This window comes from Eleutherodactylus coqui, chromosome 1, assembly GCF_035609145.1.
Source record: "Eleutherodactylus coqui strain aEleCoq1 chromosome 1, aEleCoq1.hap1, whole genome shotgun sequence".
Lineage (NCBI taxonomy): Eukaryota > Metazoa > Chordata > Amphibia > Anura > Eleutherodactylidae > Eleutherodactylus > Eleutherodactylus coqui.
Genome location: NC_089837.1, coordinates 491,824,204 through 491,839,560, shown reverse-complemented (window position 1 = coordinate 491,839,560; position 15,357 = coordinate 491,824,204). Strand labels below are relative to the sequence as shown.

General features: G+C 44.3%; 1 protein-coding gene across 1 annotated transcript in view; it reads left to right on the top strand.

The window, feature by feature from the left end:
* Positions 1–15,357, top strand: part of CNTN5 (contactin 5) — an 802,468-nt gene that overhangs the window by 736,215 nt on the left and 50,896 nt on the right. The window contains exon 20 of the mRNA XM_066586592.1: positions 8,960–9,069. Coding sequence (XP_066442689.1) covers positions 8,960–9,069 — 110 coding nt within the window. The remainder of the gene's footprint in view (positions 1–8,959; positions 9,070–15,357) is intronic.

Here is a 15,357-nt window from a genome sequence, read left to right as displayed (position 1 = left end):
CGGGGTTAAATATTACCATTGAAAAAGACAACTTGTCCTGCAAAAAACAATCCCTTAGACAGCCACATTGATGAATAATTAAAAGAGTTATGATTTTTTGAACGTGGGGAGGAAAAAAACGAAGATGAAAAAAGAGGTCTGCATCCTTAAGAGGTTAAGCCTAAATTTCCCCTTAGCTTGAGCGGCAACACACTTTGGAGCCCGCTGAGCCCCTTACAATACTTTGGCAATTATAGCTAGAAGTTCCTAAAGGCGGTGTGGTGGCTTAAAGTGCATCAGGGAGGGTATAATAAGGTGAAAAGAGAGGACAGGTCCCATTTACGATACTTGGTCTAATGTGTATTTATAAGTAAGCCTCACAACTTGTTTCAGTTTTCTTTAATACCCTTTCTCTTTTGATCTCCATGGCCTACATGGCTAATATCTATTGCTCATTGCTTTCTTCTGCAAAGATCTAGTTAAACCGCTGTCATTCATGTGTCTTAAATAACAAGGTACATAAGCTGTGCGACTGAACATCCAACACCTACACAAGTCAGTCACTGTACCTTTCCTTGATTGGCCTCATACATATTCGGCAGGCTTGGCGGACCGTATGACCTTGCCTTGACAATATGTTAATACTAGACAGGTCAAACGCATAAAAAAAACCCACTGAAACTAAATAAAAAATACTAATAATATAATATGCCCATACCGTATGCAACCTAATGCCAAGCTGGGTCCCACTTCATCATAACTGAAAGGTATTCTGCTGATCTCTTGGCCAGCACTCAACGACACGGGCAGGTAATTATCGGAGACAGCCGGCTTCTGCTAATCCGAGCCGCTTTAATAATGCATATATGGAATTAGCTAGAATTTGCTGTAGAAACCTCATTGGATCCGAACCTTGCAGGGGTCACAAGTTTCTAGAGAAACTGCATAATCTAATCATTCTGCTATATGATAATCACATTTGTAAAGACACGGAAATAAGAAGTTGTAAGAAGCTCAATTAGGTGGAAGGCTCTTCTCCATAGATGCCCATAAAGAATATTTCCATAATTATCCTTCACGTTGCGAGAATATGTATATGCCTAATAGATTAGTGGCTGCCAAAGACAATGCCAATGTGGGGTCTGTGAGGTCTTGTTGTTTCAGTGATTTACTACCCAATACTTTACATCATTTAGGACTGTGGGTTTTTGAAAACTGCAGATGGAAAATAATTTACGAGCAGGAAGAGCACCGCATTTCTTGTGCTGTATTTGTACATAATGGCTTTCACAATTATAAGGACATTAGAGGCCGTAGAATATCACTTCTGCGAGAGGGAAAAGTCATTAAAATGAATGGGTTTGCTCAATGTCCTGCAACTTCTAATACCAATCAGATAATTTAAGGACAAAGTGGTTCTACCCCCCCCCCCCACCTCCCTCCTTTATGGCACTACAAAGATATGGTCAGAGAGATATTCAGAGGACTCAAGAGGGTTTTTTTTTTATTCCTTTTTGCACAAGTTGGTGGCCAAAAGTTTTGAGACGGACATAAATTTGGGTTTTCACAAAGTTTTCTGCTTTAGTGTTTTTAGATCTTTCCAGGGTATACTGTAGTGCAGCTATAAGGATCTCATAAGTTTTTTTTAAAACTTTTATTAACAAATACATCAAGTTTCGGCAAAAAACCATATGTACAGTGCTCACCCTTTTCTTCAAGACTTCTGCAATTCAACCCAGTATGCTGGATATCAACTTCTGGGCCAAATCCAGACTGACGACAACCCATTCTTGTCTAATCGAGATACGAGGAGGTTTTTTGCCGTGAACCCAAAAGTTTAATGTTTTGTTCACCAAGTCACTTAGTTATCACTTTTGCCTTAGTGAAAAAAGTTTGGTACCGTGTTAACCAGTAGAGCAGAATGTGATTGTTCCCAGCAAGAGAAACCAAGTAATCTTGTAGATATGATACCTTTTAATGGCTAACAAAAATACATGATGTTATAGCGAGCTTTCGAACGTGCGCAGGGTTCTTCTTCCGGCTTAAAGCATTCGAAAGTTCGTAACATGGTGCTCCATCATGCTAGAAAAAGCATAGTTCATCACCAGATTAATCCCGGATGATTGGGAGAAGTTGTTCTTGGAGGATGTTTAGATACCATTCTTTACTCATGGCAGTGTTCTTAGGGCCCTTTTACACAGTTCGATAAATTGTGCAGTGTAGATGCATGCGTCTACTGAATGACGAATGACAATTTGTTCAGAGTTCAGTTTCTGCATGCAGAAAACCGAATGACTGATCGTCTTGTGCCTCCATTGCGTGATACTCATTTCCTGTGCTTTTACACTGGGTTTGAACTGTTGGGCATCTGCACTCAACAAGTTGTACCATGCTAAAGGGTCCCTAAGGCAAAACTGTAAGACAGCCCACTGCCTTGGATGAAAAGCAACCCCTAAGCAGGGGCGTAACTATAGAGGATGCAGGGGATGCGGTTGCACTCGGGCCCAGGAGCCTTGGGGGGCCCATAAGGCCTCTCTTCTCCATATAGGGAGCCCAGTACAATGAATAACATATAGTTGGGGGTCCTGTTACAGGTTTTGCATTGGGGCCCAGGAGCTTCAAGTTACGCCTCTGCCCCTAAGCATTGGCAGCAGACAGGTGTCGGTGCATCCACAAGCACAGTGAGTTGAAGGCTTTTTGAGGCTGGATGGGTGTCCGGGAGGGCAGCAAACAAGCCACTTCTCTCCAAGAAAAACATGAAGGACAGACTGACATTCTGCACGAAGTACAGAGATTGAACTGCAGAGGACTGGGGAAAGTTATTTTCTCTGATGATGCCTTTATTGAGCGATACCATGAGTCCTGCCAACAGTAAAGCATCCTGAGACCATTCATATGTGGGGTTGATTTTCATCCAAGTGGGTGGGCCCATTCACAATATTGCCTAAGAACGCTGCCATTAATAAAGAGTGGGATCTAAACATCCTCCAGGAACAACTTCTACAACCACCCAGGAGTAATTTGGTGATGAACAATGCTTCTTCCAGAATGCTGGAGCACCATGGCACAAGGCAAAAGTGATAACAATGGCCAGGAAACTCCCCAGAACTTGTTGTCAATCCTCAAAAAATGGGTGGACAAGCAAAAACATAGAAATTATGATAAACTCCAAGCACTAATTAGACAAGAATGGGTTGCCATCAGTGAGGATTTGGCCTAGGAGCTGATGACCAGCAAGGCGAATTGCAGAAGTCTTGAAAAAAGGATCAACGCAGTAAAAATAGAGTTTTTGCCTGAACCTGTTGCATTTGCCGATTGAAGTGTGAAAACTTATGAAATGCTTATAACTACACTTCAGTATACCAAACAAACATCCGATTAAAAGACCTAAAAACACCGAAGCTGCAAACTTCACAATTTGTGTCTCGAAACTTTTTGCCTTGACTGTATATTACAAGGTGATTCTACCAGTGCAACCGTTTTTGTAATGTTCAATTTCATTTATAGCGAAAAAAGAAGCAACTTTGTAGATCACCCTCATTAAAAATATTCTAACGTTTGTGCACACAACCACTGTGCAGACCTGTGTAGCCTGAACCTGCAGTCATCGTCCGTTTCATCTGTCCTCTGCTTCTTGCTAATGAATGTTCAGCTCGTTAACAAGAAATAGGTGACATGTAAATGGTAATACTGTTATAACCGCAGGCTTAGACTACACAGGGTCTGCTGGCATCTACCACCGTGGAAACATCTATATCTGCATATCATTAATAGGAAAAAATGGTTGCAAAGATGGACATTCCCTTTAATGATATATGTAGCTCTGCTATATACACTGATTGGTTACTGTATTAGAGACACCAACCCTTTCATGACTGGAGCTTCACTTTTTGGAAATTAGACCTATGACCCTGAAGTGCAGCATAAAATTATGTGACAAGTTTACTGATGGGGATCACTTTCAGTGTGAATCCACATCAGATGGGAAAATCCAGCAATTTGAGTGATTTTCAATGAGACCTGCTGGACAAGTCGCGGGCATGATTCCACCGCCAACCTTGTACAACAGTGTGAAAAGTATACCGTGATTAGCATGATGGAGGAAAAGCATCCGGCAAAAGGGGATCCTGTGGATGGAAACAACTCCACACTGAAAGGGGTCAAAGGAGGATGTCAAGAATCGTTCCAAGGAACAGGCACAGAGTACAGCCGAATACAACATTGGTGCTGCAAATCGTTGCTTCTTAGCATGATTGGCCTATGACAACAGATGACTAGTTCCAGAGCCATTGCTGTATAAGAGAAATAGATAGACGAAGCTTCAGGGGGCCAAAAAGTGTACATATTTGATGACTGAGCAGTGGAAAAACATTGGTTAGATAAATCTAGATTTCTGTTGCACCATGCTGAAGGGAAGTCAGAATTTGGCACAAGCAGCATGAATTGATGAGCTCTTCCTGTCTGGTGGTGGATTAATGCTGTGGGGAAGGTTTTTTTGGCACACTCTTGGTCCTCTGACACCTTTGGGTGGACACTATGACAAATTGCTGCAGTTCTAAATATCAAAGAACATCCAACGCACTAATGGGTGGGGGTCTATAATAAAGTGACCATTCAGTGTCTGTACAATGAGACTTAATAGCGGTCTACAAATATCTGAAGGGCTGTCACAGTGCAGAGGGATCAGCCCTATTCTCATTTGCACAAGAAAAGACTAGAAGCAATGGGATGAAACTGAAAGGGAGGAGACACAGATTAGATAGACAGTGAGGGTGATCAATGAGTGGAACAGGTTGCCACAGGAGGTGGGGAGTTCTCCTTCAATGGAAGTCTTCAAACAGGGGCTGGACAGTGAATCCTGCACTGAACAGGGGGTTGGACCCGATGACCCTGGAGGTTCATTCCAACTCTACCATTCTAGGATTCTACAATGCTGAGGCTTCTAAACAGACCGCTGAAAAAATGACTTTCTGTATTCCACCGAATGAGGTGAATGAAGTTACATATAATGCAGTAAATGATAAGTGGAAAGAGAAGAAAGTTTTGTTTTGTATTTTTTGCTTTTTGTTCTCTTTCCTGCGTTTTAACATCTACAAAGCAAAGAGTTGTTTTTTATGTATCCTGTGAAAGAAAAATCTATGTTAACCACTGTCTGCCGATTGATTGGGAACAGTAATTGTCTGCTAGTTTACCCGGCAGGTGTTAATAGCTGCAGTTATTAACTTGGTGAGGGACATTTCACACAGGATGGAATTACGCCGCAGGATGAAGCCAAAACAGCAACTGCGGAATTCCACACCAAAATCTGCAGATTTAACTGTGAAATTTGGGCGGAATTGCGGCAGGTTTTAAGCTTTTTTTCAATTCTGCATCAAAATTTTGGTGTGGAATTTACCGCGTGAAAGGTCCTTGAAATGATTCAGATTCCAACGTTCAGTCTGATACGCATTGTGAAGGACAGGTTCATTAATAGATACTAGCAATTATTAGGAAATTATAGTACCAGTGTTTCTGGTGATGCACCACACTGCTGTGCTACATGCACGTCACACACACAGCTGTCATACATTGACATGTGACAGACAGACACAGCTCTGCTACATGACATGCCCGTCACAGACACAGCTCTGCTACATGACATGCCCGTCACAGACACAGCTCTGCCACATGACATGCCTGTCACAGACACAGCTTTGTTACATGACATGCGCCTGAAAGACATGACATGCGCATGGTACAAACACAGGTCTGCTACATTATATGCGCGTGACAGATACAGCTGTGCCACAGAACAGGCACATGTTACAAACTCAGCTTTGCTACATGACATGAGTGTCACAGACACAGCTTTGGTACATGACATGTGCCTGACAGACATGACATGCGCAAGGTACAAACACAGCTCTGCTACATTATATGTGCATGACAGATACAGCTGTGCCACAGTACACGCGCATGTTACAAACTCAGCTCTGCTACATGACATGTCCGTCACAGGCACAGCGGTGCTACATGACATGTGCCTGACAGACAAGACATGCGCATGGTACAAACAAAGCTCTGCTACATGACATACATCCATGCTGACTATACACATTACACGCACAACACATTAGACAAACAGCCACTCACAGCTCTACTACATGTATGCTGACTGCACACATGACACACACAGCTCTTGGATACAGTGATGAGCCCCTGGTCATGTGATCCATGACTCCACCCACACATGTGATCACATGACGGTAACATCATTACAGGTCCTGGTACTTTCTGTCAGTTTATCCAGTATACAGTACTACCAAACTCCATAATGGCTCCTCCCACAGCAGTGATGTCACCACAGGTCATTCAGCCCGCTGGATCTCTGTGGTAGTGGTAGGTCAGTGTCTTCTGTCAGGACCGCTGAGTTGTGTCTGACATAATAACGGCTTAGTAGTATTCTCAGTGTGTTTGGACCTGCCATAATGGTGCCAGGGGGTGGAGCTGTGACAAGCAGGGGCGGGTCTATGATGTCACCAGGGCCGGGGTGCATATATACCAATTCAGCATTGACTGAGTAGCACACTGAGTAGCGCTGCCGATTCCAGCCACCTGATTGGTTGTTGGGTACACACCCCCCTTAGGAGATCTGCACGAGTGCAACTTCACGAGACCAGCGGGGAGTTAGGGTTTAGGGTTAGGTTTAGGGTTTGGTTTACGGTTAGGGTTAGGGTTTAGGGTTAGGGTTTAAGGTTAGGTTTAGGGTTAGCTTTAGGGTTTAGGGTTGGGGTTAGTTGCCGACCCTCCTACGGCCCTGCTGCTGCTTATTTAACAGGCCGGCCACTCATGCAGATCTCCAAAGGGGGGTGTGTACCCAACAACCAGTCAAGTGGCTGGAATTGGCAGCGCAACTCAGTCAATGCTGAATTGGTATATATGCGGCCGGGGCTATGATGTCCGAGGGGCGGGGCTATGACATCGCTAGGGAGCCGAGCTGGGACTCACTCACATACAAACAGACAAGTGGTCATTAGTAGTTTGATTTTTTTATGAAAATTGTATTCATTTTTTCTTATATTATCAATACCTAAGGTAAAATATACAACACATGGAAGATAAAACCTCAAAGAATAAACACACAGCTGAGTAGCGTATGGCTCTCTGTTTGTTGAGTATAAAACCTTTTACAAAGGCGACCTGCGTCATGGCAACGATTTTATATTCCTCCGTGTTTTACAGTTTTCATATGGAATTAAAGTACATAAAACATTACATTGCTTTGTAAATAATCACATGACGTTCTGTATTTTCTACTCATCCTGAGTTACAGCCTGTATGATATTCCACAGCTGCATTCACAATTTAGCACGATTCAGAGCAGAAATCTCTGCTCCCATTTACACTGGACGAGAGTTGGGCAAACGATGCCTGACACTCGTCCCTGTATCCCCGCACTCCCGTGCCCCTGCACGGGAGCTAGCAGAGCTGTCTCGCACACTGAGCGGCCAGCAGGGGGACGGGGCAGTGCAGGAGATTTCTCTCCTCTCGCTCCCCCGCCCCTCTCCATTCACATAACACAGCCGCCGTTCACTATTGAACGGCCGCTGTTTAAACTGCACAATGAGTGATGATCTTCATCGCTCATCTTTTATGCTGGGAGTGCTAGGATACAGGGACGAGTGTTGGGCATCATTTGCCCGACACTCATCCAGTGTAAATGGGCCTTTACTCTGCTTGTTCAGTGTCAGCACAATTTGCATTTTGATCCTGAGAAGTATCAGGTACTATACAGCAAAATGATTCATTGCATTATAGGAGTTCAAATTATAATTTACATATTTGATATAACATATCCATGAAACGATCCCTGAATTAGGAACGCCTACTCAGTAATGGGTTCGTCCACCTTTTAGGGGTGATCCGGCTTTCAGACATTGAGGAATGGATTCCACAAGGTGGTGAACATCTGCCAGAGTCAACGTGCCCTATGCCCATCAGTTGGGGCATATTTTGTGGATAAGTGGGAGCAGATCTCACAGCCCTTTCCAGCATATCCCAAACATGTTCAATGAGGTTACAGTCCAGTGAGTTTAGGGTCAAGGCAGTGTAGAGAATTCATTGTCATGTTCCTTCAACCACTACTTAGGGATCTGAGCTCAATGACATGGAGCGTTGTCCTGCTAAAAGATGACATTGTGGTCGCGGAAAACTTCCTGAAGATATGGGTGCAGATGGTCTAACAATAGGTCCCTATAGCAGTCACCATTCAAGGATTGTGGTCTGATGACCAGTGGTCCTAGGCCATGCCAAGAGAATGCTCCTCAGAGCATGAAACTGCCACTGTTGGCCTGTTCAACACCAACAATGCACGCATGGGATACAGCATCATGCTGTTTACACCAAATATGAACATGGCATCTGTGTGGTTCAGTATGAAACAGGGCTTGTCACTCTAGATAACTTTCTGCTATGTGTCCATGGTCTATTGACATATCTCATGTTCCCTTGTGGGCAATAAGTGAGGGTTATCCATTTTTGTTTTCAGCTATTGAACCCCAGCTGACGTAAAGTATGCCACATGGTCATTGTGGAATTTCCCCGCTGTTGTACTGCTGGATCAATTGGTCCATGTGGCATGTTGGTGCTGAGATACCATATGTGACACCCAACGCTCGCCTCTATGATCAACCACACATGGACTGCCACTGTGTGATCTTCTGTTGGATGTTGGTCCATGGTTTAACCAGTTCTGCTGATTGCCACTGGAAGTAATCAAGTGTGTTGTATGTGCCCCACCCCCTCCCCTGAAAAAGAGAAATACAAGGTCCTTGTTTATAATGTTCCCCTTTTATATTAGAGCAAGGGGGAGAGATATTGTAGTTGCTTGACTCAACACAGACATTATTGCTATATGTGGATGTTATCTCTATACATGACTTTTATAGGTACCATATTACTATCACAGTTCTATAATATTTATTTCAATTCCTGTCTTCAGAACCCAGCACGGCACCCACCGATGGCAAAGCTACAGGCCTGTCTGCATCCGAAATCCTTGTCACATGGAAATCCTCCAAAGATAATGTGGGAAGACCTTTGGGATTTGAGGTATTTGTCTTAGCATGGCTGCTTCTCATAGATTTTTACCTACTTTTCTTATTATCAGACTCAAATGCTGCAAATATTTCAAAAATGCGTAAATGATGACCATACTGGGCCTTGTTAGTCACTATGTGCATTTGTGTGTCCATCCATCCCATGGCCTGTAATAATAATAATATATAATAATTAGAGATGAGCGAACCTACTCGTTTCGAGTAATTACTCAATCGAGCACCGCCATTTTCGAGTACTTCAGTACTCGGGTGAAAAGATTCGGGGGGCGCCGTGGGGCGGGGGGGAGGCGTGGCGGAGCGGGGGTAGCAGTGGGGAACAGGGGGGAGCCCTCTCTCCCTCTCCCCCCCACTCCCCGCTGCAACCCCCCACTCACCCACGGCGCCCCCCGAATCTTTTCGCTCGAGTACGGAAGTACTCGAAAATCGTGGTGCTCGGGCGAAAAAGGGGCGTGGCCGAGTAGGCTCGCTCATCTCTAATAATAATCTTTATTTGTATAGCGATAATGTATTCCGCATCGCTTTGATGCATGGGAGAACTCAATCAGGACGGGTTGGACTGGTACAGGAGATGTGGCACAGGGAGTATACAGGAGGGCGTCATTTGAGGGCAAGGACTAAATTAGGAGAGTTGGTATGCTTCATTGAAGAGGTGAGTCTTTAGGGCACGTTTGAAATTCTGTGCAGCAGGGATTGTCAGGATGTCTTGGAGCATTCCATAGGGTCAGTGCTGCTCTGGTGAAGTCCTGGAGGCGAGCGTGTGAGGTTCATTAGGGGATGTCTAGCCTGACTGTGTCGGCAGAGCGAAGTGCGTGAGCTAGGAGATGTACGGACAGGAGAAAAGTGATGTACGGTGGCGCGGTGCCATGGAGAGCTCTATGAGGGAGGGTGATAAGCTTAAATTGAGTTCTGTAATACATAGGCAGCCAGTGCAGCGACTGGCATACTGTGGAAGTGTCTGAGAAGGGGCTAGAGCCTGGTGTGGGGAAGGCTAATGAGCAGAGAGTTGCAGTGGTTGAGTCTGGAATGGATGACGGCAACAACGAGTGTCTTTAGCGTGTCCGTGGTCAGGAACGGCCTGAGGTGTAGGTGGCATGTTCGGGCCAGAGATTGGATGTGGGGGGTAAAGGACAGATCCGAGTCCAGTGTGACCCCTAGGCAGCGGGTGTGCTGTCTGGGGAATATGGTAGTGCTATCTACTGATATGGAGACGTTGCGGGAGGTCGGCTGGTTGAGGGTGGAAAAACGAGAAGGCCAGTTTTTGAGAGGTTAAGTTTTTAGAAAAAGGGTGGGCATGGTGTTAGAGACAGTGGACAGAGAGTCGGAGACCCCTTAGAGGTAAATAATAAAAGTTCCTATTGAACAACAGCAAGTGGAGATCTTGAGATCGATGAGGATGAGGAATGATATAGACAGATTGTTGGAAAATCGCGCAACTTTTCATTATGCAATGAACAATTTGCATTTGCTTTAAACTTTTAGGGGGCTTTTACACGTCACAGAAGACGTTGCGTAATATTCTGCATGTCTAAATGCGGATTTTGATGCGGACTTGCTACTTTCAAATCCATAAGCATTTTCTATGCAGAAAGCTCCAAGGGTTTGTCAGAGTATGTAAAACAATGCTCTTTCTCGATGGGATTCTTGGAAGTGGGTCACCCAGTAATAGAAGAAGAACCGAAACACCACAAGCTGCGCAATAACTGTAACAGCTTCCCACTGCAGTCTTTCTCTTTTTTTTGTCATTTTGTTTTTTCCCTCCTCACTTTCAAAAAATCACGGCACTTTTATTTTTCTAGCTACATGGCTACATGAGGGCTTGTTTTCTTGAGGGCCGAGTTATTTTTTTCAGTGGTACCATTTAACATGCCATCATGTGCCGGAAAACTTTAAACTATTTCTAAGTGTGGAGAAATGAAAAAAATTGCAATGGCACATTTTTGGGGGAGAGGGGTGGACTTTGTTTCTACTACGTTTACAGTGCAATGAGATTGACGTGCTATCTTCATCCTGTGGGTCAGTACGATCACAGTGATACCAAATGTATGCAGTTTTTTTAAGCAGTACTGCTTAAAATTATATACTTTTTTTATTTGCTTTCCTAATTTTTTATTGTTTTTCGTTGATTGGATTGTATGATGCTGTTTTTTTTTTTTTTTGGCACGGTGACCTACAGTTTTTATTAATATTGCTACGACTTACAACTTTCGGATCGCTATGAAGGTGACCCAAAAAATACAATTTTGGCATTGACAACTGGGAGAACGGTCTTTTTTTAAACTTTTAATAACTTTAATTTTTTTCTAATAATTAATAAAACTTTTTTTACTTCTTTTTTAAAGGTTGAGCGAACGTACTCGGATAAGCACTACTCGTCCGAGTAATGTGCTTTATCCGAGTATCGCTGTGCTCGTCTTGAAAGGTTCGGGTGCCGGCACGGAGCGGGGAGCTGCAGGGGAGAGCCGGGAGGAACGGAGGGGAGATCTTTCTCTCCTTCTCTCCCGTCCGCTCTCCCCTGCTCCCCGCCGCAACTCACCTGTCAGCAGCGGTGCTCCCCGAATCTTTCAAGATGAGCACAGCGGTACTCGGATAAAGCACATTACTCGGACGAGTAGTGCTTATCCGAGTACGTTCACTCATCTCTATTCTTTTTACATTTTTGTTTAATCCCCGTAGGGAACTTTAGCTTGAGATTGCTGGTCAGAATACAGTATAAGGCAATACTATAGTATAGCATTATACTGCATGAGCAATCAAACAATCTATCAAGATTTGTCATAGGCACGCATTGGTAGGCAATAGAGATGAGCGAGTATACTTGCTAAGGCACATTACTCGAGCGAGTAGTGCCTTAGCCGAGTATCTCCCCGCTAGTCTCTAAAGATCCGGGGGCCGGCGGGGGGTGGGGAGCCGCGGGGGAGAGCGGGGAGGAACAGAGGGGAGATCTTTCTCTCCCTCTCTCCCCCCCGTTCCCTCCAGCTCCCCGACGTAACTCGCCTGTCACCTGCGCCGGCCCCCGAATCTTTAGAGACGAGTGGGGAGATACTCGACTAAGGCACTACTCGCTCGAGTAATGTGCCTTAGCGAGTATACTCGCTCATCTCTAGTAGGCAATCTTTCATGGCAGCCCTATGGGCATTCAGAAGGACCCAGGTTGCCATGACAACTGAATGGCATCCCCCCTATCACCTTACGTGGGGGAGGAGGGGTGCATTTGGGAGCCACTAAAGCCGATTGGGGCATTTCAATGCCGCTGTCAGATTTGATAGTAGCATTTAAAGAATTAACAGAAGGCGACTGTTACCGGCGGGTATCAGCCGTCAAAGACGGCTGTAACCCACCATGTATGTAGCAGGCTTCGCTACTGAGCCGGTTCCATATGTGGCACCTGTCAGGAAGGGGCTAATGACTGCCGATGCTGCTAGAGTCTTTATTGCTGTTATAATATTGGTCTGGATGAAGGTGATAACGTCGACGACAGCTGTAATAACCTCAATTAACTGACCGATGATCTGCGCATACTTTGCTGTTCTCATGACTGCTGTGTCACTTAGTGGTAGTTGTTGCACAAAATCTACCCCAGGAATTAAATGACAGGCCGTAGATATCTGCATATTCACTCTCTTGACCAACACTGACTTTTTTCAGCTATTCTCTCTTGTCTCTTTACTGTGTCATCACCCTGAACACATATTTTTTTTTTCTATTTCTTTCTAGAAGGGGACGTTGAGCATTAACAGTTACTCCCCCTTTATGACCTATGCTGTGCCGCACATCATCACCACCATAACCAAGATGGTCAAAATCTCAAAGGCACCTGAATACTTGTGGTTGTGCCAAGTTATAATGTTATGCCCTAACTTTATGATCGATGGGGTCCAACCACTGAGACCCCCCACCAATCCCAAGAACAGGGGTCCAATCTGTCCACGAGTGAATGGGGTGGAGGTCACACAGGCATGCCACTATTCCATTCACTACAATGACAGCTCTGGAGATTGCCAAAGGGCTTGCACTTGGTAATCTCTGCTGCATTCATTCGCGGACCAACCAGACCCTACTTCTTGGGATATGTGGAGGTCACATCAGTCTGAACCCCACCGATCATAAATTATCCCCTATCCATAACCTTATGATTTGTCATAAACCCCTTTAAAATATAGCAGATAAGAATAAACATAAGCCAAAGATAAAAATATAATCAGGTCCACCCCTTTAATTAGAAATGTAGATTTTGGTGCAGAGTCATCCGCACCAAATATTCCACTATAGGTTAAAGCACCCTTAGGGCGCCCACCCACTGGCGATTTTTTTCCCTGCGAAATTCGCAGCATTTTTTTCTCTGCAGGGGTCTATGGGACTTGTAATGTTAAAATCGCGATCGCGCAAAATCGCAATTTACCGCGAAATCGCGATTTTGCGTGATCGCGATTTTAACATTACAAGTCCCATAGACCCCTGCAGAGAAAAAAATGCTGCGAATTTCGCAGGGAAAAAAATCGCCAGTGGGTGGGCGCCCTTATTGATCCCCTGCAATCAATGAAGGAACTTGTCATATGCTCAATTTCCCTACGGCACCCCCGCAGGTGACATAAAGTATTACACAGTTCTATTCATTGTACTTTTTACAAGTGTAGATTTGGATAATTCATTTAAAACATTTGACTAGTAATCTTTGCAGTAGCCACAATTCTAAATACATTAAACTTCAGTAATAATTGAACTTTTAATTTCAAAGCTCACGGGGCCGCTATGTGTTCTTTGAGTCCATAAAAGATTTTTCTTTTGTGCGTGACATGACCTCTTCTTTTTTTGCTTTCTGTCTAAAACCTACCTGAAAACTACAATATCCAGAGAGACTATTTTTTCGCTGCACACAATTAGCTCCGAGCCTGCAGTTTAAGTAAAGTCAACATTCAATCATCATTTTATTAAATCCACTTATTGTCCTTAATGTCACTATTTAATCAGTGCTGGCTTTTATTTCCCCGGTTTACCAGTCTGAAGCGAACGCACGTTTTAAAGGTCATGTTTGAGAGAAACAAAAAACAATGAAATGAAAGCCTCACATACATGTACCCGTATGACCTACCGATTCCATACATTCAGTCAAACTCTATTCACTGTGGAAATGTTGTATGCTTAATTATATACAGTAACTAATTCAACCCTTGTAATAAGGATTATTATGGCATACAAAACAGGTCTGAGGCCATATGGGGGTTTCAGGCCATCCATAATTTAGGGAAAAATCGTGCCCTTCCAAAATGAGTTTTATGTACTAGAGAATTGGACGAACTTCCCACATAAAGACATCTTGCACATGGCGGAACTTCTGCACAGACACACAAAGACCCTATGGAGCCATTGGCACTCCATGCACCACCAAATGTTACCTCCTTATGGCACAGTATTATTGAGGTAATCACTCTAAGAATGTTTCCGGTGGAGATTCTGGATCTGAGGAACATAATCTTTTTCTCTTAATATCCACATGAAGCAATGGTATATTTTGTTTCTGGTGACGCAATGCGCTGCACAGCTCTGTCGCATGTACGTCACACACATAGCTCTGCTACATGCACATCACACACACAGCTGTGCTACATGCACATCACACACGCACAGCACTGCTACATGCACGTCACACACGCACAGCACTGCTACATGCACGTCACATACACACAGTATTGCTACATGCATGTCACACACACTTACGGTTCTGCTACATACATTCTTCATCCCATACAACAGGAATCACAACCAGCACAGCACTGATCACCCCCTGGTCATGTGAGCCCACACAGGTGACTGATCACATGGGGGCGACATCATCCAGGTACTGTAAGCACACGGCTGCTGTCTGGCTATGCAGGTTTTTAATAAAGTGAATGACATGTGATGACATCACTGTCATGAGCTCATAGCCCCGGTGACTGATTCCATTATGGGTGCATCTGCACATGTAACTCACACAGTCACTCTCTTACAGATAGGTGTTAGTTAGTATTCCATAGCAACTGAGGCTGCGGGGGTTTGTAGAGGATGTAGTCTGCCCATAATCTGTACAGGAGTGATGATGTCACCATCATGTGATCAAAGGCGGGGCATGTAACTCACTTATGGACACAGATCCCAGGTGACTGGTCACATGACAGTGGCATTGTCACAGGTCCTGTAAGCACACGGCTGCTGTCAGGCTCTGCACGTTTTATGTTTTAGGACCATTGATGATGTCACCGTCATGTGATCAGGGGTGAAGCATGTATCTCACTTACTCACG